Genomic DNA, 26,304 nt, shown 5'->3' on the forward strand with positions numbered 1-26,304 from the left:
GGATGCCCAAATGTGTTAGATCTCTGGAATCAAAGTCTTTAGGCACAGAGGGTTCGCTTCACGCTCAGCGGCTCCGGATTTATCTGGGCCGAGTGCGTTCCGGTTACACCCCCTTCCCATGAGTTCCTGGGAGCCCCAAAAGTAAAAACCGAATACCTCTGGGTTTGGAGTCATAGAAGATGGCACCTGCCACCTGGGTGCCGCCAACCTGCCATTTTCCGTGCAGGAAGACTGGGTGGGGAGGAAAAAGATCCACCCCCTGGCAGCACAGAGTTGTAGCCCAGTTCGCAGTCCCAGTGCATTGCTATTGGATGCTGCGCTGGATGCCCGAATGTGTTACATCTCTGGAATCAAAGTCTTTAGGTGCAGAGGGTTCTAAACCATCTTCTTTTTTTAAAAAAAATTTTTTTATTAATGAATCACCATGAGGGTACAGATACAGATTTACATATTTTCGTGCTTGTGTTTCAGTCACACACTGCTTGAGTACCCATTCCTCCACCAGTGCCCATTCTCCTCTACTGATGACCCCAGCATCCCTCCCACTTCCTCCATTCCATCCCCCCACCCCACCCCGCCTCTGTGGCAGGGCATTCCCTTTTTTTTCTCTCTCTCCTTTTGGGTGTTGTGGTTTGCAAAGGAGGTATTGGGTAGCCATCGTGTTCAAAAAGATGTCTTATCTCCCCATAGGGGAATCAAACCCCGGTCTCCCGCGTGACAGACGTTAAAGCATCTTCTTAAGCACCAACCTTGACATCTTTGTTTATCCATTGTATGATTAGTATTTCACAGATCAATTTCTGTACCCTTGTCATTAGAGTTGAAATAAAGAAGGTACACATTTCACATTATTACCACTCATCTTTTATTATTACACTTATTAAAACACTACTACTTGATCATTGTTCTGTTATTAAAATTGTGTCTAAAATCACCAGAAGAAAGTTTATTGAAAGACCCATTCCAGGATCAAAAAGATATCAAGCAATTTTGATTTGCTGATGAAGGCCAGCATGTTCTAATCCCTTGCAACTGATTATTGTCTTAGAAGGGCAAAGAGGATTCAATGTGAATAGAAAATTCACAGAAAATGAAACAAAAATAGAGACTGAACTGATTGAGCAACTTACTTAGATAGGATTAATTTCTATTTGTAAATTTCTTGTTCTTAAGGAACCAATCATGGGGCAGATCTTGTGAAATTTTATATTGCTTCTTCAGTTTCCTGAATTTGAGAGGAGACCACTTCACCATTTATCACCTCCTGCACAATTGTTTTGATTTTTCGGGTTTTGGTTGAGTCTGCAGTTGAAAGTGGAATAAGGATGATAAAGTTAATGTTTCAAATATCCCTGATTGACTGATGTTTAACTTAAACTTTTAAATTCAATCTAATTTACCGAATTCATAAAAAATGACTGCTGCATTCTAACACCAGTGTACACTTACCACCACCAAGAACCCCAGTATATCCCCCATCCCACCCCTCGCCCTGCCTGTGTGGCAGATGATTTCCACTTTACTCTCTCTCCACTTTGATCACATTCAATATTTCGACAAAAAACCCCCCACTATTCACAAATTAAAAAATTTTAATAATACTTAAGAAGGATTATGATGCTTGTTATACCTCTCTATAGAACCTAATTTTGGTCCCCTTGGCTTACAAAATACTTTAGTATCACTGTCACTGTCATCCTGTTGCTCATCGATTCATTCGAGCAGGCACCAGTAACGTCTCTCATTGAGAGACTTATTGTTACTGTTTTTGGCATATCCAATTGGCACGGGTAGCTTGTCAGGCTCTGCTGTGTGGGCTCCATACTCTCAGTAGCTTGCCGGGCTCTCCGAGAGGGGCGGAGGAATTGAACACGGGTTGGCCGTGTGAAAGGCGAATGCCCAACCACTGTGCTATCACTCCAGCCCACTTTAATATAGTACAAACAATTCATTTTTATGTAAGATCACATGTTTTTATCTTAGTATATATATTAAATATAAATTATTACTCTGATTGTGATATTCAATGCATTCTTACAATGTTAGTCATGAATGAATATGACTTATTCAGTCAATCTGAGAGAATCTGCTTACCTTTAGAGGAATCAATTGATTGGGCTTGAGATTTGGATTCAGATTCAGTCACAGATGAACTTTCATCTAAATCATCACTGTAAGGACACAGAGGAGATGACATCACACAGTGCTTTCTAGGATGAGGAGAAATAAGGGGCTTGCTATTTGAGCCCTCAAAGAGTAGTGTAACAATTTGGAGCAGAAGCAGGAAACTAGAGGCAGGACCTTTGGGCAACCCATTTTAGGAGCTGGGCAAAGACAGTAGATCATAAACCATAAAGTTATCACCAAAACAGAAGAGCCAGACAGATCTGGTTGCTTGAGGAGAAAGGGGATGGGGCCACAGAAAGAGTTAGCAATTACCTATGTGGAACTTAAAACAGAATGTACTAATCACTGATTGTATCAAGCATTACATATGTTAGCAACCTTTCTGTGTGTTAGACGAGAAAATTGTTCCCATAGAATCTGTGTCCCATGCATCTAACCTATATAAGCTTTGTGTGAACTACATCTGGGGCTTGACCCATTTTGGCCTTTGCACGGTGGGTCCTCCTCAACTCCTCGAATCTCTCACATATTTGCACCTGTTTCTTGGTCAGAGTTTTGTAAGAAAAGGAGAAAAGTGCATCACTTATTGTTAAATAGCGAAGGTGTTCTGAAGTTCTTGATGGAGCACCCCGATAGCAATTAGTTGTTGCAGTGCACATCCTGCCTCAAAGGGGCTTTCAAAGGGGTGTGAACTGACAGTTGATGAAGATCTGGTCTCAGAACTGAGTTTTCTCAATTTAACAGCCCCGAGTTCCTCCTACTAGTCCAGATTTTGGGAAACTTCCCTACAGTCGGTTGGGGGTGCTCAGATAGCTGCTATCTGATGTTTTATTCTTGTCCATATTGCGTTATCAGAACTCTCAAATGGGAGATTTCCCCGTTGGTACTCATTTGCAGTATGCCTCTATCTACTGTGTCTTCTTGCTCATCTCAGCATTTTTATGATCTAAAATAGTGGGTGGCAGCAACATTCCCTAGTGGAACACATTTAAACCTACTGCGTGTATGCTCAACCCTGCCTTGTGTGCAGCGGAAACTGCAGCAGGAGTCCACGTGTGGTGAGCCATCAAGCTGCTCCCACACACCCCAGAGTTAGCTAGTCACCCTTGTGCCTCTCTGTCCAGCAAGCGGCGGTAGGTCTCGATCTCCAGCTCCAGGCTGGCCTTGATGCTCAGCAGCCGCAGGTGGTCAGCATTCTGGCGCTCCGTGTCCTCGCGCACCTGGAGCAGCTGGGCCTCCACGCTTGAGATGAGCTGCTGCAGCTGGGCCAGCTGGCTGCAGGACCCGCTCTCAACTTCGGCCAGAGAGTCTTCCAGGGAGTTTTTCTGCACGTGGGAGGCAAATGGCACCAAAGAGCAATGGAGGAGACTGAAAAGAGGGAGGCAGCCAGGAGGCAGCCAGCAGTCCCACGTTAATTTGGAGGTCGTCTTTCTCCTACCGTGGCCAGCTGGGCTTGGAGCTCGATCTCCCCCTGCTGCAAGGCGCGTCTCAGCTCTGCGACCTGCCTCTTGCTCGACTGAAGCTGCGTCGCGTTGTCGCCCATCTCCTTGCTGAGCTCTGTGCTCTGCCAGGGCACAGAGAGGGGAGTGGGGAGGGTGTGAGGGGGCACTGCTCTCATGGTGCTCAGTGCCAGTGTCTCTGAGAACCTGATATTTTTTTCCGCACTACCTTTTCTTTTTTAATTTTATTTTTTTTGGTCACACCCGGCAATGCTCAGAGGTTCCTCCTGACTCTGCAGTCAGGAATTACTCCTGGCAGTGCTTGGGGGACCATATGGGATGCCGGGGATTGAACCCAGGTCAGTCACATGCAAGGCAAACACCCTACCCGCTGTACTATGACTCTGGCCCCTTGTACTACCTTTTCAATGAACCAGGCCTCGGCGTCCTTGCGGTTCTGCTCTGCCATGGTTTCATATTGCGTCCTCATGGCGTTGAGTAGACTGGTGAGGTCCACACCAGGGGCAGCATCCATTTCGATGCTGACCTGGCCTGGGCTGCTCGCCTCGTAGCTTTGGAGCGCCTGGGAAGAGCAAGGGACAGAGAGAGGGACACAGGACTTTTGTGGCCTTTTCTTAAGAAAAGATCTTAAGATCAATTTTACAGCTGCATGGTTATATAGACAAACATAGGGACACGACATGTTAAAAGAGGCTTGACTGAAAAAATGCATGGTTTCGTTTGATTCTGAAAGTACCTAAGACATTTTCATGAACCCCTAAGCTCTTCCTGCTCCCTGTCCTCAGGTAACCCCAAAGCTGACCAGCTTCTTGAGGGTTCCAGGGCCCTACAAGTGGAAAGACTGGTGGAGAAGGTACATAGGGAGGTTTCAACCACAGCTGCAGATCAGGTATACCATTGATCAAGACACACAAATGCCCCTGTGAATAGGTCAATGTGTCTTTTATAGTTGAGCAAAGGAGGTGGATAGAGGTCAAGTGACTCTGTGGAAGCTACTTGAGACGCCAGGAAAAATGGGTCAGGAGCTGCACAGTTGGTCCCTGAGTTATTCCCACACTCTGTGCACCATACACTTTAGCTTCTCCATAAAGCTCTCTGAGGCCATCATCAAGGTCATGAGTGGACTCTGGGCAGTGAATTTTTGCACAGCGGAAACTGTTTCTATAGCATAGGCAGCTCTGAGTAGCCTTGGCAGGTTTTTGATAGCTTCAAGACACTAGGTTTAAAATGGCCAAATTGGAAATATTCAAAATTCTCAATCTCTACCTAGGGGTGAAAAGGACAAAGTGAGAAATTGCCTCTAGCTTATCAGACATGATCCATATTACCAGCACTACTGCACCTCTAGCACATATACAACCACCTCCCCCAGAAAACGATCCTTTGAGCAGATCCTCTGCCTTCTGTCTTCAAACTCCTGGGAGGGGGGACATGTGAAAGGGTGACCTGCAGGTTTGGGAGATATAAAGCAGCTGCCCTTTCAGGCAGACCTCTTCATGGTTCTTCTTCAGGTAGACCAGCTCCTCCGTCAGGCCCTCGATCTGCGTCTCCAGGTCGGCCCTGGACAGGGTCAGCTCATCCAGCACCTGCCGCAGGCCATTGGTGTCAGCCTTCACGCTCATATGCAGAGTCTGCTCGTTCTCATATCTGAAAACCAAATGAAAAACCCAAGTAGGAGATCCTGTTCATTTGAATTATACCCCTGCCAGCCTCTGGGTTATTTTGTGCATGAATCTATTAGCTATTTTAAAATGGCAGCGTCCCCATGGGTGATGCTTTGGTTTTTGGTCCTTTTCCCCTACACTTTTATAGAGTTTTTAATTATTTTTAATTTTTTTATTATTTTATTTTATTTATTATTTTATTATTTTTTATTTTTCTCTCTCATGATTTCTACTGCTCAGTTGGAGAGAAGTGAAAAGACTTAAGAGGAGATACTTTTCTGACAGCGTCCCAGGGAACAATATTCCCTTCGACTGGCTGCCCTGGCGGAGTCTTATTCAAGGTAGAGTCTCCGATAAGATTCAAAATGTGGATGAAAAGAAAACCTTTTTGCTTAACTTGACTCATGACTTAAGTAAAATACCAGGAAATTCTTTCTGCCTCCTTTAGCAAGATTCTGTTGACACAGGATCATCCTTACTGCAGTATTTGGTGAAATTTTGTGGAACAAAAGGGACATTTGTATTTCTTTCCTAAGGTCTTGGAGGGTGGGGGATGGCAAAAGAGGAAGCAGTAAAATACTGAGGAACAAGGTTAATTTGTTGGTTGTATGTATCACCAAGGAAAAGAGCATTTCATGAACTCTTTAACAAAACTGTTAGTAATCCATTTCAGTGCATGGGAGGTTGAGGTTTAGTACACGTGTGGAATCATCATATTGTATCATGAGTCAATACAGATCGTAACATCTGGCTCTATCACCCTAGGTTTAAGAAATGCACAAAGACTAGTAGTGTGAATTGTGTTTGACACTAATTACTTTCCACGATCCTCAATGTCTATTTGCCAAAATATGAAATGTTTGGAGTATGGTTGCTGCAGAAAGTTTGCTGTCAGTGAAGGCAGGAAAATAAATGAGAAAGGTGAGACATGCAGTTGTCTTTGTTTCCCTTTTGTTCTACTCACTTCATCCTGAAGTCTTCGGCAGCCCATCTGGCATTGTCAATCTGCAAGATTATCTGGGCATTTCCAATATTGGCAGAGATGACCTGGTAGAATGAGGGAAGACACAGAAAAGGGCATCTTAAAATACTAGGATTATGCAACTATGTTTTTGAAGGGGCATATGTTAGATGATAGTAATGTGGTATTTCCTTATTAAGAATTTCAGTCTGCATAACTCTTCAAAATAAAATATTCTACGAACTAATGAAAAATAAAAAAAAACATTTATTTTATTTTATTTTTCATTTTATTTTTATTTCCTACAGCAGAAAGATAGTGGAAATAAGTTGCTTGAGAGTAAATCATAAAGCACTGTAGCACTGTAGCACTGTCGTCCTGTTATTCATCGATTTGCTCAAGTGGGCACCAGTAATGTCTCCATTGTGAGACTTGTTGTTACTGTTTTTGGCATATTTGAATATGCCACAGGTAGCTTGCAAGGCTCTGCTGTGCAGGCCGGATACTTTCAGTAGCTTGCTGGGCTCCCAGAGAGGGACGGAGGAAACGAACCTGGGTCGGCCAGGTGCAAGGCAAACACCCTACCCGCTGTGCTATCATTCCAGCCCAAATCATAAAATGAAACAAAGTAATCCAGTATGAGAAATTTCCACCGCCCTCCCCACTCTGTTGAATAGAAAAATATATGTGTCAGGTTATCAACACTATAAAATACTATAATAGTGGAGCCAGGGAGATAGCTCAGAGATCAGAGGTTTATGGTGCTTGTGCTCAGGGACCCGAGTTCCACGAGTCCCTGAGCACCGAGAGTGCTGCTCTGGTGGCCCCAGGCACTGGTGGCCCCAGGCACTGCTGGACCAAGAAACGCTCCATTGCCAGGTGGATACATTGACCCATCTGGCCCTGGAAGGGGCCTACAGGCTCCCTGAGCATTTCTTGGGAGACCCTCCTCATCTTATAATAACAAAAACAGAAATCAACTTCCCAGGGATCTCCAACATTCTATTACTTTTTATTTGAAGGGGTAGCTCCAAGTAGTATGTAGGAAGCCCAGTGGCTGTTCTCTGCGACACTCAGGCAAAACGGCCAGCAGATCCATGCTGGGACCTGTGTATGTGGTGCTGCTCAGATCCTGCAGTGCTAGAGGGCACAAAGGCCACCCCAGAGGCGCTCAGAGGCCCCTCATTCTTACCTTATTTCTGAGGTCTTCGATCAGTGAATAGTATTGACTGTAATCACTCCGTGGTTCTCCACTCCCAGGTGTTCGCGTTTCGTACCACTCTCGAATTTTATCCTCTAGTTGAGCATTAGCGTCTTCTAGAGCTCGAACCTTATCCAGGTAGGAAGCCAATCTGTCATTCAGATTTTGCATGGTTTCCTTTCCTGATCCAGGAAGGAGACCCCCATCACTGCTGGGGAGAATTGCTAAAGAGCCACTTCCTGGGCTCCCCCTAAATCCACTCCCCAGAGCTCCTGCACAAGCCATGCCTGTGAAGAAACTTCTAAAGCCAGGACCAGAACCCAACATGGAAGCAGCAGAACTGCACTCCAAGCCCAAGGTGCTTCCCCCATAGCCTGTCCCAGTCTGGAAATAATGTTGCTGTGACAGTCCAGAGGGGCACGCTGAGAAGGACATGGTGTTAGGGGAAGGTGGCTGTAGCCCGAGGAAGGCAGTGACAGTGAGGTGGGAGGCACATCTTTTATAGGCCACCAGTTCTGGGTTGAGGTTAAGAAGGTCACTCTCTTCTGTCAAAATACAGTTCCAGCAAGTAAATGAGTTATGCATGTTGAAAACTCATTGGTCTGGAAATAATCGAATAATTGTGCCCATTTTTAGTTTGCAAAAATGAAAACTGGGTGTAGAAGTAAATTGTCAAAAGTAATCTTTCTTCCCCAAGTCATTTTACTCCCTACATTCTCCACTCTGCCCAATGCCTGGTACACACCAGGAATGCAATGAGAGCTTGTTAAGTGGGTGAAATGAAGAACACTTCTTTCCCAAACCTTTAGCTGTTGCAAGTGCATCGCCCATATTTTCTGTTTGTTGTCCTTAGAAACTTTCAGTATAAAGCATCTGAACATGATCCACTTTGTCTCCGAATGGGATTTTGTCCTAGCAGCAGTTGTGAAAATTGAGGTGTTCATAGACCACTTATTGAATTTCAGGCTAGGCTATTTATGGTAACTTTGATATACGGTCAGATAGTAGATAGGTGTAGGGATAGGGTTAGGGCTATGGCTCAAGACAGGTTTATGGATTAAGGTTGGTTATATCCAATCTTAAAACTGGTAGTTTAGAATGATTGTTTAATTTAGACTATCTGGCAGGTTTATGCATAACTTAGGATAAGGCTAGTTTAAAGTTAAGGCAAGGATGAGCATTCTTAGGGTTAGGGTTAAGGTTCGGTTATGCAGAAGGATTAAGGGTTAGGCTTGATGAACTTCAGAGTTAAAAATCAATATTATGTTTAGGGCTTTTGTTAATTTTAGGATAATTGGTAGGCTTGGATCACATTTTGGGTTAGGTTAATACAGGGATGGGTCTCAAGTTTTCCAATGTTGGCAATAAAATTAGATATAGAGAGATTGTTAATCTTAGGTTACCTGGTATGGTTAAGCCAAAGTTAGAGTAAGTTTAGTACAGATTTAGGGATAGAATGAACTTTAGATTCTTGGATAGGGTTAAGATAGTTTCACATAAGAATTAAGGGTTAGGTCTGGCTATATTTAGAGTTGAAAGTCAATATTATATTTAAAGCAATTATAAAACTGAGGCAAATTGGCCCATTTAGGCCTATGCTAGGATAAGGTAAAATCAGGAGTAGGATTAGGATTAGTATAAAGGATAGGTTTAGAGTTAGAATATTTGATAGGATTTTGGTATTACTTTGGGAATGCTTAAGATAAAAAAACCCCTGCTCAGCCCAGATAAGATCCGGAGCTGCCGAACGCGAAATGGACCCTCTGCTCCTAAAGACTATGATCCCAGAGGTCTTCTAACACATTTTGGCACCCAGAGCGGCTTCTTACAGAAATGCATCTAGACTGTGAACTGAGCTAAAATATCAGAAATCCAAAACTGCGCGGCTGCGAGCTCATAGAGTCTTCATTCTCAGCAATGAAAAGGAATTATTAAATGATGCCTTTTCAGCAGGCCTGATTGTTGGGGGAAAATTCCAAACAATAATAGTGAGCTCTCTATTGAAATATTGAATGTATTCAAAGTATAGAGAGAATAAAGTGAAGATCATTAACTACTTAGGTGGTGGGTGGTTGGGAGGGGGGTATTTTGGGGTTCTTGGTGGTGGAACATGTGCACTGGTGAAGGGATGGGGGTTAGATCATTATATGACTGAGACTTAAACCTGAAAGCTTTGTATTTGTTTTCACGGTGATTCAATAAATAAAAACTTAAAAAAAAAAATAAAAAAACCCCCCAATGTTTCGTATAGGGTGACTTTCCTACTTATGCTAATTCATAGTTTTAGGCCTAGACCTAGTAGGTTTAGGGTGAGGGTTACTGTTAGGTTTAAGGGGCTAGGGCTATGTAGGTAGGTTTAGAGCATAGGATTCTTTATGTCCAATCTTGGAAAGGAAAATTGAATATATGGAGATTGTGAACTTAAGCTAACTGGTAGGCTTCGGCCTAGTTTATGGTCAGCCTATTACAGGATTGGGACAAAGAGGAACATTAGCGCTAGGATTAGGTTGAGGTTTTGTCAGTGGATAGGGGTTAGGTTTGGCTATGTTCAGAGTTAAGAATCAGTATTTAGGGCGGCTGTAAAATTGAGGGTAATTGGTGTTAGTCTAGCTGGGTAGACTTAAATCAGGGGTAGTATGGGGTTTACCATTAGGGTAAGTTAAAGTTGAATTTTTGTTAGGATTATGGTATTGCTTTGAAACTAGTTAAAGTTAAAAAAATTAATGTTAAACCTTTACTCAAAGACTACAGTTATCTCTAGATTTGTGGTATGACATGACAGAAAGTGCAGGAGCTCAGGTCCTTGTCCTCGAGCAGCCAGGATTGAAAACAAAGGACAGGAGATCAAATGGTCAAATTTAGTTAAGGGGAGGAAAGAGAAAGCAGGGGAACTTCCGGGTTGTGGAAGGGGTTTCCTGAAGCAGTATTCCAGAGAGAAGCAGAGACCTTTCCTCTTTCATACCTTTTTATGGGGGCCAAGTGAGCATTTCTTTATTTCTTTATTGAGTTTTAAAGAGACGATAGGTCAGTAGAAGAGGGGAAAGGATACTAAGATGGTTATCTTAACATTTAGATTTAGATTATTTATTTGATCATTTAATAATTGGGGCTGGAGCAATAGCACAGCAGGTAGGGTGTTTGCCTTGCACGCGGCCAACCCGGGTTCGATTCCCAGCATCCCATATGGTCCCACGAGCACTGCCAGGAGTGATTCCTGAGTGCAAAGCCAGAAGTAACCCCTGTGCATCACCAGGTGTGACCCAAAAAGCAAAAAAAAATTATTCATATTATTTAATAAAAAACAAAGATTATTTAGAAATGATAATTAATAATAATTTGATAATTAATAAATAATTTTAGTTAATAAATAATATTAGATTATTTAATAATCTAAATGATTGTTTTAGATTTAGATAATTCAGTCATTTAGATTATTTGGTCATCTAGGTTGAGAGCCCAGGTCATCCAGGTTATATGACATCACCTAGGCCCACCCTTGTCATATTCCACACCAACAATTACTTTTCTTAGGGAAATATTCTGAATCTCTAATATGCTATCAATAGGGTCATGGTGTTCTATTTCTTAGCATATTTACGAGGTGTTGATAGCTAGGGAGATAATCTCCTCACTCACACAATTACTAATTGGCAGAGCAAGGGATCAAGCCATCTGGTTCCCTGTATGATCTCATACAGGAAACCAGATCATCTTCATACCTGGAAGAAACTGGCATAGCAAAAGTAAGGATTAATCCTCATTTTAATGATTGGAAGTAGATTTAAAAATAATGACCCTAACTCTTGTCACAAAGTCATCACTGCCTTAGGACAGAATTCCAGTGCATTTCAAATTGATCTCCTGTAGGATTATTATACATCAGACTCATAGTCTTTGGTTATTTGCATACCAAGGCTTCAGGCTATTTTGGATTTTGTTTTGGTAGGGGAAAAAGAATTCACTGTAAAAGTTCTTAACATCTTTAAAAGCAAGGTGCTAACTAGTGGGTTTTGGAAGAATAAGTAGAGATAAATTTTCTGGGAAAAGTTGTGTGGACTCACCATGCAAGTGGAAGCAAACATAAACAAATTGGACTACATCAAACTAAGAAGCTTCTGCACTTCAAAAGAAACAGTGACCAAAATACAGAAAGAGTCCACAGAATGGGAAAGAATATTTACCCAATACCCATATGATAAGGGATTAATATCCAGGATATACAAGATACTTGTAGAATTGTATAAGAAAAAAACCTCAACCCCACCAAAAAATGGGGAGAAGAAATGAACAGAAGTTTCCTCAAAAAAGAAATACAAATGGCCAAAAGGCACACGAAAAAATGCTCCACATCCCTAATCATCAGGGAGATGCAAATCAAAACAAAAATGAGATATCGTCTCACACCACAGAGACTGGCACACATTCAAAAGAACAAAAGCAACCAGTGCTGGCGTGGATGTGGGGAAAAAGGGATGCTCCTTCACTGTTGGTGGGAATGCCGACTGGTCCAGCCTTTCTGGAAAACAATATGGACAGTCCTTCAAAAACTAGAAATTGAGCTTCCATATGATCCTGCAATACCACTTCTGGGAATATATCCCGAGGATGCAAAAGAGCACAGTAGAAGTGACATCTGTACCTATATATTCATTGCAGCACTGTTCACAATAGCCAAAATATGGAAACAACCCGAGTGCCCTAAAACAGATGACTAGTTAAAGAAACTTTGGTACATCTACACAATGGAATACTATACAGCTGTTAGGAGAGATGAAGTCATGAAATTTGTTTATAAATGGATAAACATGGAGAGAGTATCATTCTAAGTGAATTGAGTCAGAAAGAGAGGGACAGACATAGAGGGACTGCACTCATTTGTGGAGTATAAAATAACATCACATGAGGCTGACACCCAAGGACAGTAGATACAAGGGCCAGGGGGATTGCCCCATAGCTGGAAGACTACTTCATGAGCAGAGGGGAGAAGGCAGATGGGATAGAGAAGAGATCACTAAGAAAATGATGGCTGGAGGAACCAGTTGGGATGGGAGATGCATGCCGAAAGTAGAAAATGGTCCAAACATATGATGACATCTCAGTGTCTGTGTTGCAAGCTATAATTCCCAAATGTAGAGAGAGAGTATGGGGAATATTGTCTGCCATGGAGGCAGGGGGAGAGTGGAAAGGGGTGGCATACCCTGGATATTGGTGGTGGGGAATGTGCACTGGCGGAGGGATGGGTGTTTGATCATTGTGAGATTGTAACCCAAACATGAAAGCTTGTAACTGTCTCAAGGTGATTTAATAAAATTAAAAACATTAAGAAAATACAAAAACAAAAACACAACTTCCTCCTGCCCCTCCAAGTGTCATTATCTTATGACATTGCATAGGTTTCAGGTGTGCATCCTCTTTCTACTGACTTAGTGTCCCCCTCCAACTTCCTCAGTCTTCCGCTTTTCCTTATAGTGATTGGATTGGCCTCACAGTCTAGAAGGTCATAATTGTTTTATGAAATGGCTATTTTTGAAAGTTAAGAACATAATTACAACACTGACCAGCTCATATGATTGAACCTAACAACTTCTTCATAAGATTACTGTGAAATAAAATTAGAAATGGATATGAAATGTCTAGCACACCATAGATGGTTCAGAGTTAGTGCTTAATCAATGGTCACGTTTTGGGTTTGTTTTGGGTCACACCCAGAAGTGCTCAGGGTTTACTCATGGCTCTGTGCTCAGGGATCACTCCTGAGAGTGCTCAGAGGACCACATGCTGTGATGAGATGAAACCAGCATTATCCACAGGCAAAGCAAGAGCCTTCACCCCTGTACTATCTCTCTGGCCCTCAAATGATAATTGTATTAAGGTGAATCACATATCACACTCAAAATTCCAGTTTTATTTTTTACAAACCTCTATCAAATTTAAATTCAAGTTATTTGCTTTCTAGGATAAAATGAGAAGGGGCAAATTAATGCTTTTACTATAAACATTTGTAAGGCAGCTTTTCTCACTGAAATATAAAAAAGGTGAGAATACAATGCCTAATTTTGAGGTATCTTGGTCACCTAGAATAATGTTTTCCAGGGTTACCTATGTGATAGCATATACCTCTATTTCTTTTATTACCAAGTCCATTAATTGAATACTGCCCAGTTTTTTTTTCTGTTATCACTGTTATCTGCTATAATTCAATAGGTATTTGCTTTTTCCACTTTTGGAATATTATGCACAATGTTACTAAGAATATTTCTGTACAAAGAACACATTGTAGGTTCAATTTGTATGAAATATTTATGTGAAGAAACTTTGTAAAGAGAGAAGTGGATTAGTGGTGCATTGTTGGGGTGTGTGATTAATAATATTTTAATTTTTTGAGTTTTGTGGTTTCAACATCATTGAAACATAATGATGTTGAGGCAATAAAATACAATGGGGTTTCTTTTCTGGTATGATAAAAATGTTCTAAAATGAGAGACTAGTCATGGTGATAAAATCCTGTGAACATACTAAAATTCACTGAAGTGTATAGTTTCCAAGAATGAATTTTAGTGTATGAATTATATCTCATTAAAGCTGTTGTTAGCAATTGTGAGAAACATTTCATAACATAAATCACTACCACATAAGAAAAGAGAACATCTTATGATGTGTGCAGTAAAATGGAGGTTATTAACATCAGGAGAAGCAGTTGGGCCTGAGGAAGGATTCACTAATTTTGCTTCAATTCAAATGAAGTTTGTTTTAAATCCATCTATTTAATTCTGCTCAGTGTGCATGATTGGATTCTGACTCAAACTATTCAGAGAACTGTGTAGTTATAAAAGACAGTGAAGACAAAAGCAGACATAATGCAAAGTGAACAGAGTTGTACCAATACTGATAATTTAATAAAATCAGACAAGAAATTGTCTCAGTTAAAAATTGTGGACCAGGGAGGTAGTTCAACTGGCTGGAGCTCATGCTTCCCATACAGGAGTACTGGGTTCTACCCCTAGTACTGCATGTTCCCCTGAGGAACCACTGGGGGCACCCCCCTAATCAATAAGCAGGGAGTGTCCCCCTCAAACAAACAGAATAAAATAATCAAACTCAAGGGCCCCTAAAAGTATATTTTTGCAATTCAGAAATAGGAAAAACTAGAAGGAGGGGGTGATTTGCAATTCATTTAGATTCTTCTGCTTGTGAAGTTGAAGTTGAAATGTGTCGTAATTTCCAGGAATCTTTATTGACATTAACTGGTCTGCAATTACTAATTCATGCGTTTTACAGTAAAGATGGCAGGAATGAGGTTTTAAGTATTCCAGTGCTCAATGAATTTTATTGAAACAGGCAATTTGCAGTTCCTCTGAGTAAAATATTTTTATTCAATTATGCATATTGATAACTGGACTGTTTTCCTTCTTTCCAACAACTACAAAGTCACTTTCTTGCAAGGAGTAAAAATCATGGTTAAATTCTTTCAGATCCAGCACCGCCTTCTGGGAATTGTTCACATGTCTTCTTCTATTTCTTTGACTTCAGATGACACAACCTTGCCGTCTACTACTTCTTCCACGACTGTCTTAATTTTCCTTCTTTTCTTTGACTCTGAATTCAGATTTCAACATATATGGTTAACCCAGATGCATGGTTCAGATCAAATCTAGTAGACAGCTTTAAGTGATTGCTTTGTGTGTATTTCCTTCATTTAGAAAAAACTTGAGCCTATCATCTTTCTGATAGAGTCCTAAGTCCATTTCATAAATACATGTGGACAACGTGCCATTCTCCCCAAATTTACGAGTGATCTTCACTCCGTAATCCCAAGCAGAAATATTAAATTAGGCAAAATGCATGTTTTCATCTTAATTTTCTTTGTCAGATACTCAGAATGATCATTCTGTCTGAGGGAATGGGACAAATTCCCCACATGGAGGATTCTATAAAGAATGTATCTGATTTCCAGAATTTCCAGGATTCTAACCATTCACGTGAGAGCTGATTCCCCTGTGTTTGTCATCAGTGACTAATAATAAGAGGTAAGCTACCGAGTGATATTGAGTGAGAATTCATTTTGTCTTATAGAAAATGTAATTTTCAAATGAGAGCACTTACCTTTTTCTTCTATGGGCTGAATTTCTACTTCTCTGCTATTTTTTTAAAAGAAGAAGAAATAGAACAAAAAGTGTCATTTTAATTTTTGAAATGAAGCACTTTCCTACCCTTTATTTTTGTTTCAAACTAGAGCCTGGAGGGATGTATGTTTTGATTCTGTGGTAGGATTTCTTTCTTCTAGGTGTATTACTTTTTAAATTAAAAAAATATAAACTGTCACCACTGTTTAAGAGGTGCTGGATGTTTTTGTAAATATATATCAAAATTACAACAGTATTAAGTTTTGGATTTTCTTATTGAGTGTCTTGGATGTGGTATTGAAGCCAGTCACTTCTGTAATGCTGGCCTACTATTTTCCGCTGCTTTCCCAAAACCTCTGTGGTCTGTTGTTTAATTCAGAGTATCTCAGTGAGGATTCTACAAGGTAATAGTGCTTCTTTCAATGATGCATTGATTATAAAATTTAATGCAAGGACAACCTCCATTATCTGTACAATTATCTTTGAACTTAGTCCTGCCATGCAACCTCAAGTACAAAGGCTGTACTTGATAAATTTGGGGTATATCTACTTGTTGGTGTATTTGCTGTTGGTCTGTGTTTGTATAAACATGCAATTTCTTCTATGCTTCGGATTATATTGGTGTGGGGAATGAATGATAGGGTTTAACGTGGAGACAGTAAAGTATATAGAACACATACAGTGACATGTGTCTCTCGATGCTAAGACTCCTACCTGACGTCTTCTCCTTCCAGAAGGCGACGATAAGTGGCAATTTCCTGCTCAAGCCTGGTTTTTATGTCCAGGAGAAGATCGTACTCTTTCATGTGTTGCTGTGTGTCATTCTTAATTTGTATCAGCTGGTCCTTTAGGATATTTAGCTGTAGCTGAATGGTGTCATGTTGCTCGCCATAGCGAATCTTGGTGTCCTCAAGTCTCTGCTCCAGAGATTCTTTCTGAAAGAGGTGGATCAATTTTAGTTTCTTTTGAGAAGAATTTCTGCACTAGTCAAGTTCTCACTCTCCATTGAGGCCAGCTTAGCTAGCCAGCTAGGTTATTATTGACTCCTGGGTTTCTGTTATTATTGTTTCTGGTCTCCTAGTGTGCTTCACTGTATCATTGTTCTCAACATTGCTCCCCTCTCTCTGCTCTTCGTGGTAACTCTCCTTGGACATTGGACAGGATAAGCAATCTCCTTATCCTGTCCAATGCCAGGTTTGATCATGGGCCTTTTTCTGACCTATGAGACTCAGGTTAAACTGAGGCACACCTCCACGAGCTATCACTGGATGCAGGCATTGCCTTAATCTTTCTACCACAATACCAGCAGACCCCATGTTCCCTTCCTCAGCCTTATCCTTAATGTTGAAGAGTCAGGGAACAGAGAAAGTGTTAATCCATGAAGACTGAGATAATTATTGGCCCCTATAATTTGGGAGTGTGAACGTAGCAAAATTTAGTATGAACTGAACGAATAGTTTATGGGATGCCTTTACTTCTCTTCTCCATTTCAAATTCTACCTCAGTTTTTTTCCGAGGTAGCTAATTGCCACTTTGCCCCTGACATTCCCAGATCTAGTTCACCCTCAGCATCCTGAGCCCTTGGCTTGATTTGTTACTGTCTTTTAATTATCTTCAATTGTTTGATCAGTCTTCCTTCCAGCTTTGCAAGGGAAGTTATTCTTTCTTGCAGATCCATAAGTTCTAGCACAATAACTTAAGAAGCTCACAATGCATTGAGAACTCACTGTTCAAAGTGCCTTACCATGTTCACAAGGGACCGGATATCTATCTCGTAGGACTGGTAGGTTTGTCTCAACATCTTGGCTTGACCCTCAGCTTCTTTTAGTTCCTCTGCGCTCAATGTTACTTCTTGCTGCAGACTGCCAATCTGAAGTTCCCCAAAGTAGAGAAATAAATAAGGCAGACAAAAAAGAAAGATAAGAATATGAGTGATCTCTTTTTTGGAGTATAGCATCTATCCATTTGCTAATCCTCTCGAAATGCTTTATTACCTGCAATTCAAACTGTTCTTTGGCCTTCTGCAGGTTCTCCTGGGCCATGGCTTCATATTTCTGCCTCATTTCATTCATGATAGCACCAAGGTTCCTTCCTGGAGCAGCGTCCACCTCTACTGTGACGGATTTGTTCATATGACCACGTAGGCTTTTCACTTCCTATGAAAAGTGGAAATCCTGATTGCTATTTAGTTTAAGCACATTGCAGTTGAGGTTGGGCAGAAAGGACAGACTAAATCTTAGCCCTCCTTTCATTGAGAATGCATAAAAAAAGAGGTAAGTAACTTAGATTGAGCTTGTTCTGGTCCAAGGATTGCTCTTAGTCAAAAGCAACATTATGAACAAAAAAATTAGGGGTCACAGGAAATAGCTCAGGGGTCAGGGAAGCATGGCTTGCATCGGCAAGAATTGGAGTTCAATCACTTTCCCACCCTCAACACTGGTGGTCCTGGTGCCTCCAACACAGTGCAGTATGGTGTCACTGGATCTGAATATAGAATATTTTGAGCCAGTGGACTTAGTTTCACTGGAAGTGGCCTCTGGATCCCTTGAGTACTGCTTGGGAACCTCCCCAACTCAAGAAGAAATTGTGGCTTACAACCTTATAATTATTACTCTAATTGTTTCATCATTATGAATACCCGTTATGAATATTGCTTCACCTCTTCATGTTCTTTTTTCATGAGAGCCAGTTCTTTAGCACTTTCTTCAATCTCCACCTCCAGGTCTGCTTTATTGAGTGTTAGATCATCAAAGACTTTATTCAGGCCTTGGACATCAGATTCCACAGAAAAACGTATTGCCTTCTCAGCCTCATACCTGGGAATAAATAAGTAGAGATAATGAGTCCTTTAGAATTAGAGAAGAGAACACTTTACTAAAATGAGACACTTTTATGGAGCATAGGAGATTCATGTCTATATATTGTATCTGTCTTTGTCCATTTCAAAAATGTTTCTCAGAACCAAGGACTCAGACAAATTGTTCCATAGTGCTTTGGAGAGATTGACTGGAAAAAAAAGTTACCTGAAACTTACTTTCAAAACTCAATAATTCTTGGTTATTCAGAAGAAAGTAAAAACATTATTTTTAATGACTGTGTTGGCAAAGGGTTCTCAGCATGTATATTAAATAGTGATTAGTTAGATTTACTTAATGAATGCACATAATCAATTTATTTTTATTTTTTTCTCAACTGACACAAAGTAAATTGTCTTAAAATGTCTCCTCTAGAGGCTTAGATGTTTTCATTAAGTTACAAATTTTAAAAAATGATTATGCAATGGAATCTTCATGCTGACTTGAAATAAAGGAACTTTAACCACTTTCATCTTCAGAACTATTTTCCCATTTTCTTCTTTATGATCCCTGCAGCATTAACATACTTCCTTTCCAAACCACAAAGGACTTTGCAGTGCCAATGCACACGTTTTAGGACAGAGGTTTAGTGTAGAGGTTTGAGAGCAGCAGAACTACAAGTGGGAGAGGACTGCAGAAGAGTGAGTTCATTGAGAGCTGCTTTTACCAGCCTCCCAGCTCTGTAAAATAATCACTGGATAACTAAGAATCATCAAGAGACACCCACAGAACTCAGGTCACACACTTGCAGGCACTGGAAGGAACCTGGGTGACTCTCCTGGAGAATCAGTAAAGGCAAACACACAACTCTCAGTAGATAACAGAGGGACTCTGATACTCTGATACGGAAGGGAGTTGTCAATTGCTTTGTGATTGCTCCAAAGGGCAGAATTAGGCTCAAAGGTGAAAAGGCAGAAAACTGTCTAGGGGCTGGAGAGATAGTGTAGTGGGAAAGGTGATTGTCTTGCATGTTGCTGGGTCAGGTTCTATTCCTAGTATCCCATCTGATCCCCCAAGTCCCAACAAGAATGATCCCTGAGCACAGAGCAAAGAGTAAACTCAGAGCACCACCAGGTGTGCCCTGTCCTTTATAAAGGACACCCCACAAAAAACCCTTTATAACATTCAGAGCTAACCAAAGAGAACAGTAGTAGAGAGATGTTCAGTTATACCCCGGGTAGCAGTCTTATGATTGTGGGAGAGAGAAGTTGAGCATTGAGGTTTGGACTAGATCAGAGAGTTTCTCTACATTCTGTGATTCTGAGAATATATCATGACTTCCTTCACCAACAATTGGTGAACCTGATGCAACATGATGGACCACTAACGGAAATTCTCCTTTACAGAAAGTTTTGCCATTGGCATGAGAGAACTTACTTTATTTTGAAATCTTCAATAGCCAGCCTAGCATTATCGATTTTCAGAATACATCGTGCTCTGTCTAATTCAGCATCTTTAATCTGGAAAACACAGGAGAAAGGATATTTTCAATGGGACAGGGCTTTCTGAGGCTTGGATTTACCTTCAGATAAACCACTAGTTTATCAAGGATGATTTCCATTTCAAGAAATTGCACAAGGAAACCAAGAAGAAGAAGAATGAGATGGGTATTTAGCATAACCGAGTATAAAATGAAACACTGATTTTGTTGGTATCTACTTAGGGTTTAGTTTCCTTTGGGGTTTGCTTAGCTTTCTTGTGATTTTACGAAAAAAATTTTTTACTTCAACTTGACCCGTTAAACCATATTGAGTGTCTTGTTCTTTACCTCTCTCATTTGGTAACTTATTTTCTCCTGTCTTAACTTAGACATCATTGCTTTAAGGAACCCAACTTTCATTGGTTTTCTCAAAACAGAGCTGGCTACACCACCTGATCTCTCATTCGCCTATACAACCCTCCTTGGAAACAATTACCATCCAACCTTTGTCCATGTCCATTTCCTATTTTCCAATACTGGACTAGCACCTCGTTAGTACGAACTCAGTATTGACTAATCAAATGGATCCCATATGGTGGGAATTTGTCAAACTTTAGGGATCTCAGGTTGGATAAACCCTGATCTTCAGAAGTAGTTGCCAATGGATGAGTTCCCTAAGATGTATCAAGATCATCTGAACATGAACATGTCTCTATCAGCAGATTCAGTCCTAGGGAGAAATGCCTAGAATACTGGTTTGGCGCAGCTAAATGGGAGTAATGCCCATGCCTCTGTATTTTTGGGTTGATGCAAAGTAGATTAGAAGACAACATGAATCATGAGTCAGGGAGGGCAGACTAATTTTAAATATTTTAGTGGGAGCCTGAAAAAAAAGTGACTTGTTGGCAGGAAGGACAATTTAAACACTTAAACAATAGGCCCCATTGTTCCAGGAGCCCCGAAGATATGGCCCTTAGAATTAAAACCAAACTTCACTGATGTCTAATACAGTACAATAAAATATATATCAGTAATATGTGGCTGTTGTCTCAATGGAATATGGATTTTGAAGCAGAGATGAAAATAAAAGGGGACTTTCTTTGATTAGGCAAGAATTTTAAAGCAACAAAAATTCTCTGGGTCATATAAAAATCCTCGCCTCTCTCTCCCACACACACAGATAATGGACAAAACAGAGTATATATGTATTGAATGACAAGGGAGCAGTGCATTTATGATAGCAATAGATTTGAATTGGGGGCCATAGACCATTTTATTACTGTGAAAGTAATTTCAGAACTGTCTAGTGACGAGGATGAGATTATTGGAAATCTCCTTTTAAAATCCTGGTGTCTTAGAGATCTCCCCCTCACCCCTGCGTTCCCACCTTGAATCACACATCCTTGAAGTCTTCGGTACAGAGTTCTAATACTTGGGTTACAACATTTCCATCAAAGAAAAGGAGGGACAGCTCAAAAGAGGGGTTTCAAAATGGATAGGAACTAAGTGAATAAGAAAGATTTACTACTGGCACATTTAGTTTTAATCCTTGTTAGAAGCAATGACTACTGTTCCCCTAATCCTGACCGGAGAAACTGTGCCAAGCAAGCAGGTGATAAGACCATTACAAAAGTTGGGCAGGTGATAAGACCCTTCCAAGGGGGAGAGAAAGGTAGGCATGAGGCCTCACCTGATTGCGCAGCTCCTCGATTTGCCTGTAGTAGGCACTGTAGTCCCGGGGGCTGCTGGGCGCGTTGGCTTCATACCACTGCTTGACCTTCAGTTCCAGGGAGGCGTTGGACTGCTCCAGCGACCGCACCTTTTCCAGGTAACTTGCCAGCCGGTCATTGAGGTTCTGCATGGCCATCTTCTCATTGCCAGTAAGCAGCTCCCCCCCGAGGGCGTTCCTGGGGCCCCCCATGTAACGGGCAACGGAGATGCGCGTGTTGTAGCCTCCAGCACCCCCATAGACGCTGCGTGCCAGCCCGAAGCGCTGTCCACTGTTTACGTTGGCCATGGCAGTAAGATCCTCCGAGGAAGAGCTCAGATGCCTTCGCAGCTGGTGTGGGTTCGCCATTGGTGCTCTGGGCTCGAGAACACGTCAGGAGTTGCAGAATGAGGGACGCAGAGGCTGTTCTGTCTGGTGGCTGAGCAGCTCTTTATAAGGTTCCCCAGCTGACTCCTCCTCTGCTGACTTCTCACCTCAGGACGGCCAGCAGTGCGCCCTGCCTTCTGAGTTGATACTCACACTTTGGACAGCCGGTGCTTTTCATCCTGCCTCAGGAATCACCACTAGAGGCCTTTCTCAGAGGCAACTTGCTTTTGATTTCTTTTTTTAGACTGGCTAACAATAGGAAACAGGAGGCTGTATTCTTTCCCACACTGTGTGCACCTCCCTTAAGCAGATATTGTCTTTCCCATCCTCCTATTGACAGTAAGATTATTTGCATGAATAATTTAGGTCTCTGAAAAGACAGTTTTGGATTCGGAATAGTCGCATTGGCAATAAGGGATAACCTGGGGAAACGTTGTTTTCTTTGGGTGGGGGAGGCAAGCATTTAAGTTCTACTCTCAGTAAATTTCAGTTGCAAAATGCAGTGTTACCTCATTTTATTTTTTTTAAAGAATTTCATTATTTCATAAGGTAGTTCACATATTTGATTACATTTAATATTCAAACACCAATCCCACCACCATTACACCTTCCCACCACCGTATTTGGGATGTTTCCATTCCCAAACCCCAATCCCTGTCCTAAAGCAGCATGGAAATGATAGATTTTGTATTGTTGGTTAGGAAAAAACTGAAAATTCTACAAAAAAATATCCATAGAGGAGAGGGTATGAAGAATGTTATTTGGGTCTCCCAGAGAGGAATCAAAAGAAGCATCACGTTTCACTCAAGTGAGAGAAGGAATCTCGAGTTCCAACCTCCGTCAACGATCAAGAATCAGGGACACTGCCTCATTTACCAAGGTGTCGAAAATCAGATGGGCCAGACACATAATGCGACTTGGAGATGACTGCTGGACTAGAGCCATTACCGACTGGATTCCACGGGACCTCAAGAGAATGCCTGGCCTTTGAGATGGTCGAACTTCTTTGTCAAGACCCTGAATGAACGGTTTGAAGCTCTTCATGTTCCTGGAGTGAGCAGACACCATTGGGCTACACTAGCATGTGACAGGGACAAATGGAGACATTACTGGCACCCGCTCAAGAAAATCAATAAGCAACAGGATGACAAGTGATACAAGTGATACATACATACATATATATATATATATATATATTTCCCTCTATGATTGGTTGCCTACTATTTGAACCCTATCAAACGTGGTGTAGTACTCTTGAAGAATGGGTAGGATGTGCCTTATGATGTGTTGAGTGGCTGCATTTACAGTTCGGGAATGGGTTGACTAGTGCATGAGGCTCAGCCCCAGTGTGTGGGGAGCGGCCTTGTGCATGGCGGCAGTTGAGTTCTGGAGGTTTTTGGCTGCCGGGGCTGGGTCCCTTGGGGTGGAGGGGGCTCTCACCCCTGTCTGGGGGGCACCGAGAGTGAAACAGCCCCATGTGGTGTTACCACATTTTAATAGGAGAACATCACATCCTCCAAGTCTCAAAAGAATGAAAAGGTTGTTTTTGTTGGTTGGTTGGTTGGTTGGTCATTTGGGTTTTTTGGCCACACCCAGTGAAGCTCAGGGTGAAATTTTGACTCTGTGCTCAGAGGTCACTCCTGGTGGGGCTTTAGGGACCATATAGGGTGCCAGGAACAGAACCCAGGCCACCCTCCTCGCTCTGCCCACATTACCATCTCTCCAGCCCCCCAGATCTGAAAGTCTATCACTTCTTCACGTTTTCTCCACTCCACAGCCCCTACCAACTCTTTTCATACTGTTATCTGTCTCGGGTCTTTTTGTTTGTTTGTTTGGCTTTTGCTGTTTTTCAAAGCTGTACACATAAGTGACCTCATGCAGTATTTGTCTTTCTCTGCTGGACTAATTTCACTCAGCATAATATCCTCACGGGCCTTCCACATTGTCACAAATTCATAGTGGCATTTTTTTAGTTGTTTTATTTTGGGGTGTTGGTTCCCAAGCAAGACTCAGGGGGCCCAGATTTTCTCTCAGCTCTTCTTTCCTGCTGTTCAGGTGGATGGGAGGGCCCGAGGATGTATTGCTACTTGGGTCCTCCAATACCGGGCCACCAGGGCTGCCCCCTCTGTTGTTTGGGGGCCTCAAAGGCCACAACTGGTGATGCTGGTGGGGGCATAAGGTCAAGAGTGGCCCGAGAGGATAGCTGTCAGCACTGTTTCCTAAGTTTACTCATCTTGGTGGTTTGTATTCCATCACTGTATCACTGTCACTGTCATCCCATTGCTCATCGATTTGCTCGAGTGGGCACCAGTAACATCTCCATTGTGAGACTTATTGTTACTGTTTTTGGCATATCAAATACGTCATGGGTAGTTTGCCAGGCTCTGCTGTGTGGGTGAGATTACTCTTGGTAGCTTGCCGGGCTCTCCAAGAGGGGCAGAGGAATCAAACTCGGGTTGGCCACATTCAAGGCAAATGCCCTACCCGCTGTGCTATTAGAGACCCTATGTATGCAACCTTCAGAAACCTTAAAAGAGTATTTATTGTATTTTACTAAGCAATTAATTGCATTATAATTTACAAATTTCATTTTTGACTGAAAGAGTTTGTACTTATCCTTTTCCTATGATGGAAGTGGAAAGCTTACTGAATAAGTCCTTCTAATAGAATGGATTTGGAGAAACAATTATTGTTAATGATTCCAAAAGAAGTCAAGAAAACACAGAAATGACTTTCAATGGATGATCATTATTATTCATTTCCAAATTCAGATTACAAAAATAAAGAACTGCAACAAAAATGTTTTCAAGATCACTGATCACAAAGAATTTGATATAGGAGTGAAACCATCTGGTCATCATCTTTCATTCCCAAATTCGAGCATATAGTCACCTGAAGTTACACCCATGCTATCACACGGTTTCATATTTTCAAATGGCCGAGTTGCAGAGCTCTGTGTGTATATTTGTGCCACATCTTCTTTATCTACTTATTTGTGAGGGGTCATTTATGTTGATTTTTATCTTTTGGCTTTTGTGTATGGCCATCAATGCAAATATCTTAAAAAAAAACCCAAACTGTAGTGGGGCAGAGTCATAGTACATCAGATAGGGCTTTTGCCTTGCAAGCAGCTAATTTGGGTTCAATCCCTAGTACCTCATACAGTCTCCTGAGCCCTGAGTGCAGAACCAGGAGTAAGCTCTGAGTACTACCAGGTATGCCCCCCAAACAGCAACAATAATAATAATAATGATAAGCTTTAGGGTATGTTAATGAGAATAAGCTTGCTTCTTCTTAACTGCTAGTACAGCTCTTAAAAATATTTAATGAGGTACTATGGCTTGGGTTGGAGCGATAGCACAGTGGTTGGGTGTTTGCCTTTCACACGGCCGACCCGTGTTTGATTCCTCCGCCCCTCTCGGAGAACCCGGCAAGCTACCGAGAGTATGGAGCCTGCATGGCAGAGCTGGGCAAACTACCCGTGGCGTATTGGATATGCCGAAGACAGTAACAATAAGTCTCCCAAATGAGAGATGTTACTGGTGCCCGCTCGAACAAATCGATGAGCAATGGGATGACAGTGACAGTGACAGTGACTTATAGTACCATTCATAATGGTTACATGGAGACATTATTCCAACATATCATTTGCCACCAGACTACCCCTTTCCCTCCACCAAGGGTCCAAAGATCTCTCCTGTTCAACCCCTGTAAATTCAGTTCTGTGGATCAACTTTCCAGTTCCACTGAATTAATTTTTAGTCTCCCTTGGATAAATGCCTTTATGTGCTATTTCTGGATCATATGGAAATTCTATTTTCTTTTTTTTGAGGGGGAGGGTAGAGGTGCACACTGGGAGGTGCTTAAAGTTTGCTCCTGGTTTTGTGCTCACAAATCAATCCTGACAGTGCTAAGGGGCCCAGATGTGATGCCACAGATCAAAATTGGATCAGCCATGTGCAGGGCAAGCACCTAACCTGCTAACCTGTTGTATCATCTCTCTGGTCCCTATTTTCATGTTGGAAGGGACTCTCCATACTGTTTCCCAGTATGCCATGGCTTACATTTCCACCCGCAGTGACAAGCTCTGCTTATCCTTCATAACTTCACTCACATTGGTTGTTTTCAGTCTTTCTGAGAGAGGCCATTCTCATAGGGGTGAGAGAAAATCTCACGATAGTTCTAATTTGTGCTTCCCCAGTAGTGAGACAGCGGGAAGTGAGGGTGAATGTTTTTTATGTGCTTCCGGGAGTGTGACTGAGTATTCCTTGTCTTTTCAGGAACACTGAGGTTGTTTCCTCAGCATGGGCTAAGATTATGAACAATACTGTAATGAGCATGGGAGTGTCAGTCTCTTTGCAAGATAGTGATTTCATTTCCTTTGGGTACATACCCAGA

General features: G+C 41.7%; 2 protein-coding genes across 2 annotated transcripts; both read right to left on the reverse strand.

The window, feature by feature from the left end:
* Positions 1 to 1,204: 1,204 nt before the first annotated feature.
* On the reverse strand, positions 1,205 to 7,998 carry LOC101552012 (keratin, type I cytoskeletal 12). Its single transcript, XM_004622712.2, has 8 exons — positions 7,405 to 7,998; positions 6,216 to 6,298; positions 5,078 to 5,234; positions 3,988 to 4,149; positions 3,566 to 3,691; positions 3,232 to 3,452; positions 2,095 to 2,171; positions 1,205 to 1,302 (listed from the first exon to the last, which is right to left on the reverse strand). The coding sequence occupies exons 1-8, from the start codon at positions 7,996 to 7,998 to the stop codon at positions 1,205 to 1,207; spliced, it is 1,518 nt and encodes a 505-aa protein (XP_004622769.2).
* Positions 7,999 to 14,911: 6,913 nt separating this feature from the next.
* KRT20 (keratin 20) lies at positions 14,912 to 21,888 on the reverse strand. The gene is made up of 8 exons (XM_004608946.2): positions 21,502 to 21,888; positions 19,769 to 19,851; positions 18,196 to 18,352; positions 17,531 to 17,692; positions 17,281 to 17,406; positions 16,251 to 16,471; positions 15,517 to 15,551; positions 14,912 to 15,009 (listed from the first exon to the last, which is right to left on the reverse strand). Exons 1-8 carry the CDS (start codon positions 21,886 to 21,888, stop codon positions 14,912 to 14,914), a joined length of 1,269 nt encoding a protein of 422 aa, XP_004609003.2.
* Between the last annotated feature and the right edge of the window lie 4,416 nt (positions 21,889 to 26,304).

Source organism: Sorex araneus, chromosome 3 (genome assembly GCF_027595985.1).
Source record: "Sorex araneus isolate mSorAra2 chromosome 3, mSorAra2.pri, whole genome shotgun sequence".
In the NCBI taxonomy this organism is placed as follows: Eukaryota; Metazoa; Chordata; class Mammalia; order Eulipotyphla; family Soricidae; genus Sorex; species Sorex araneus.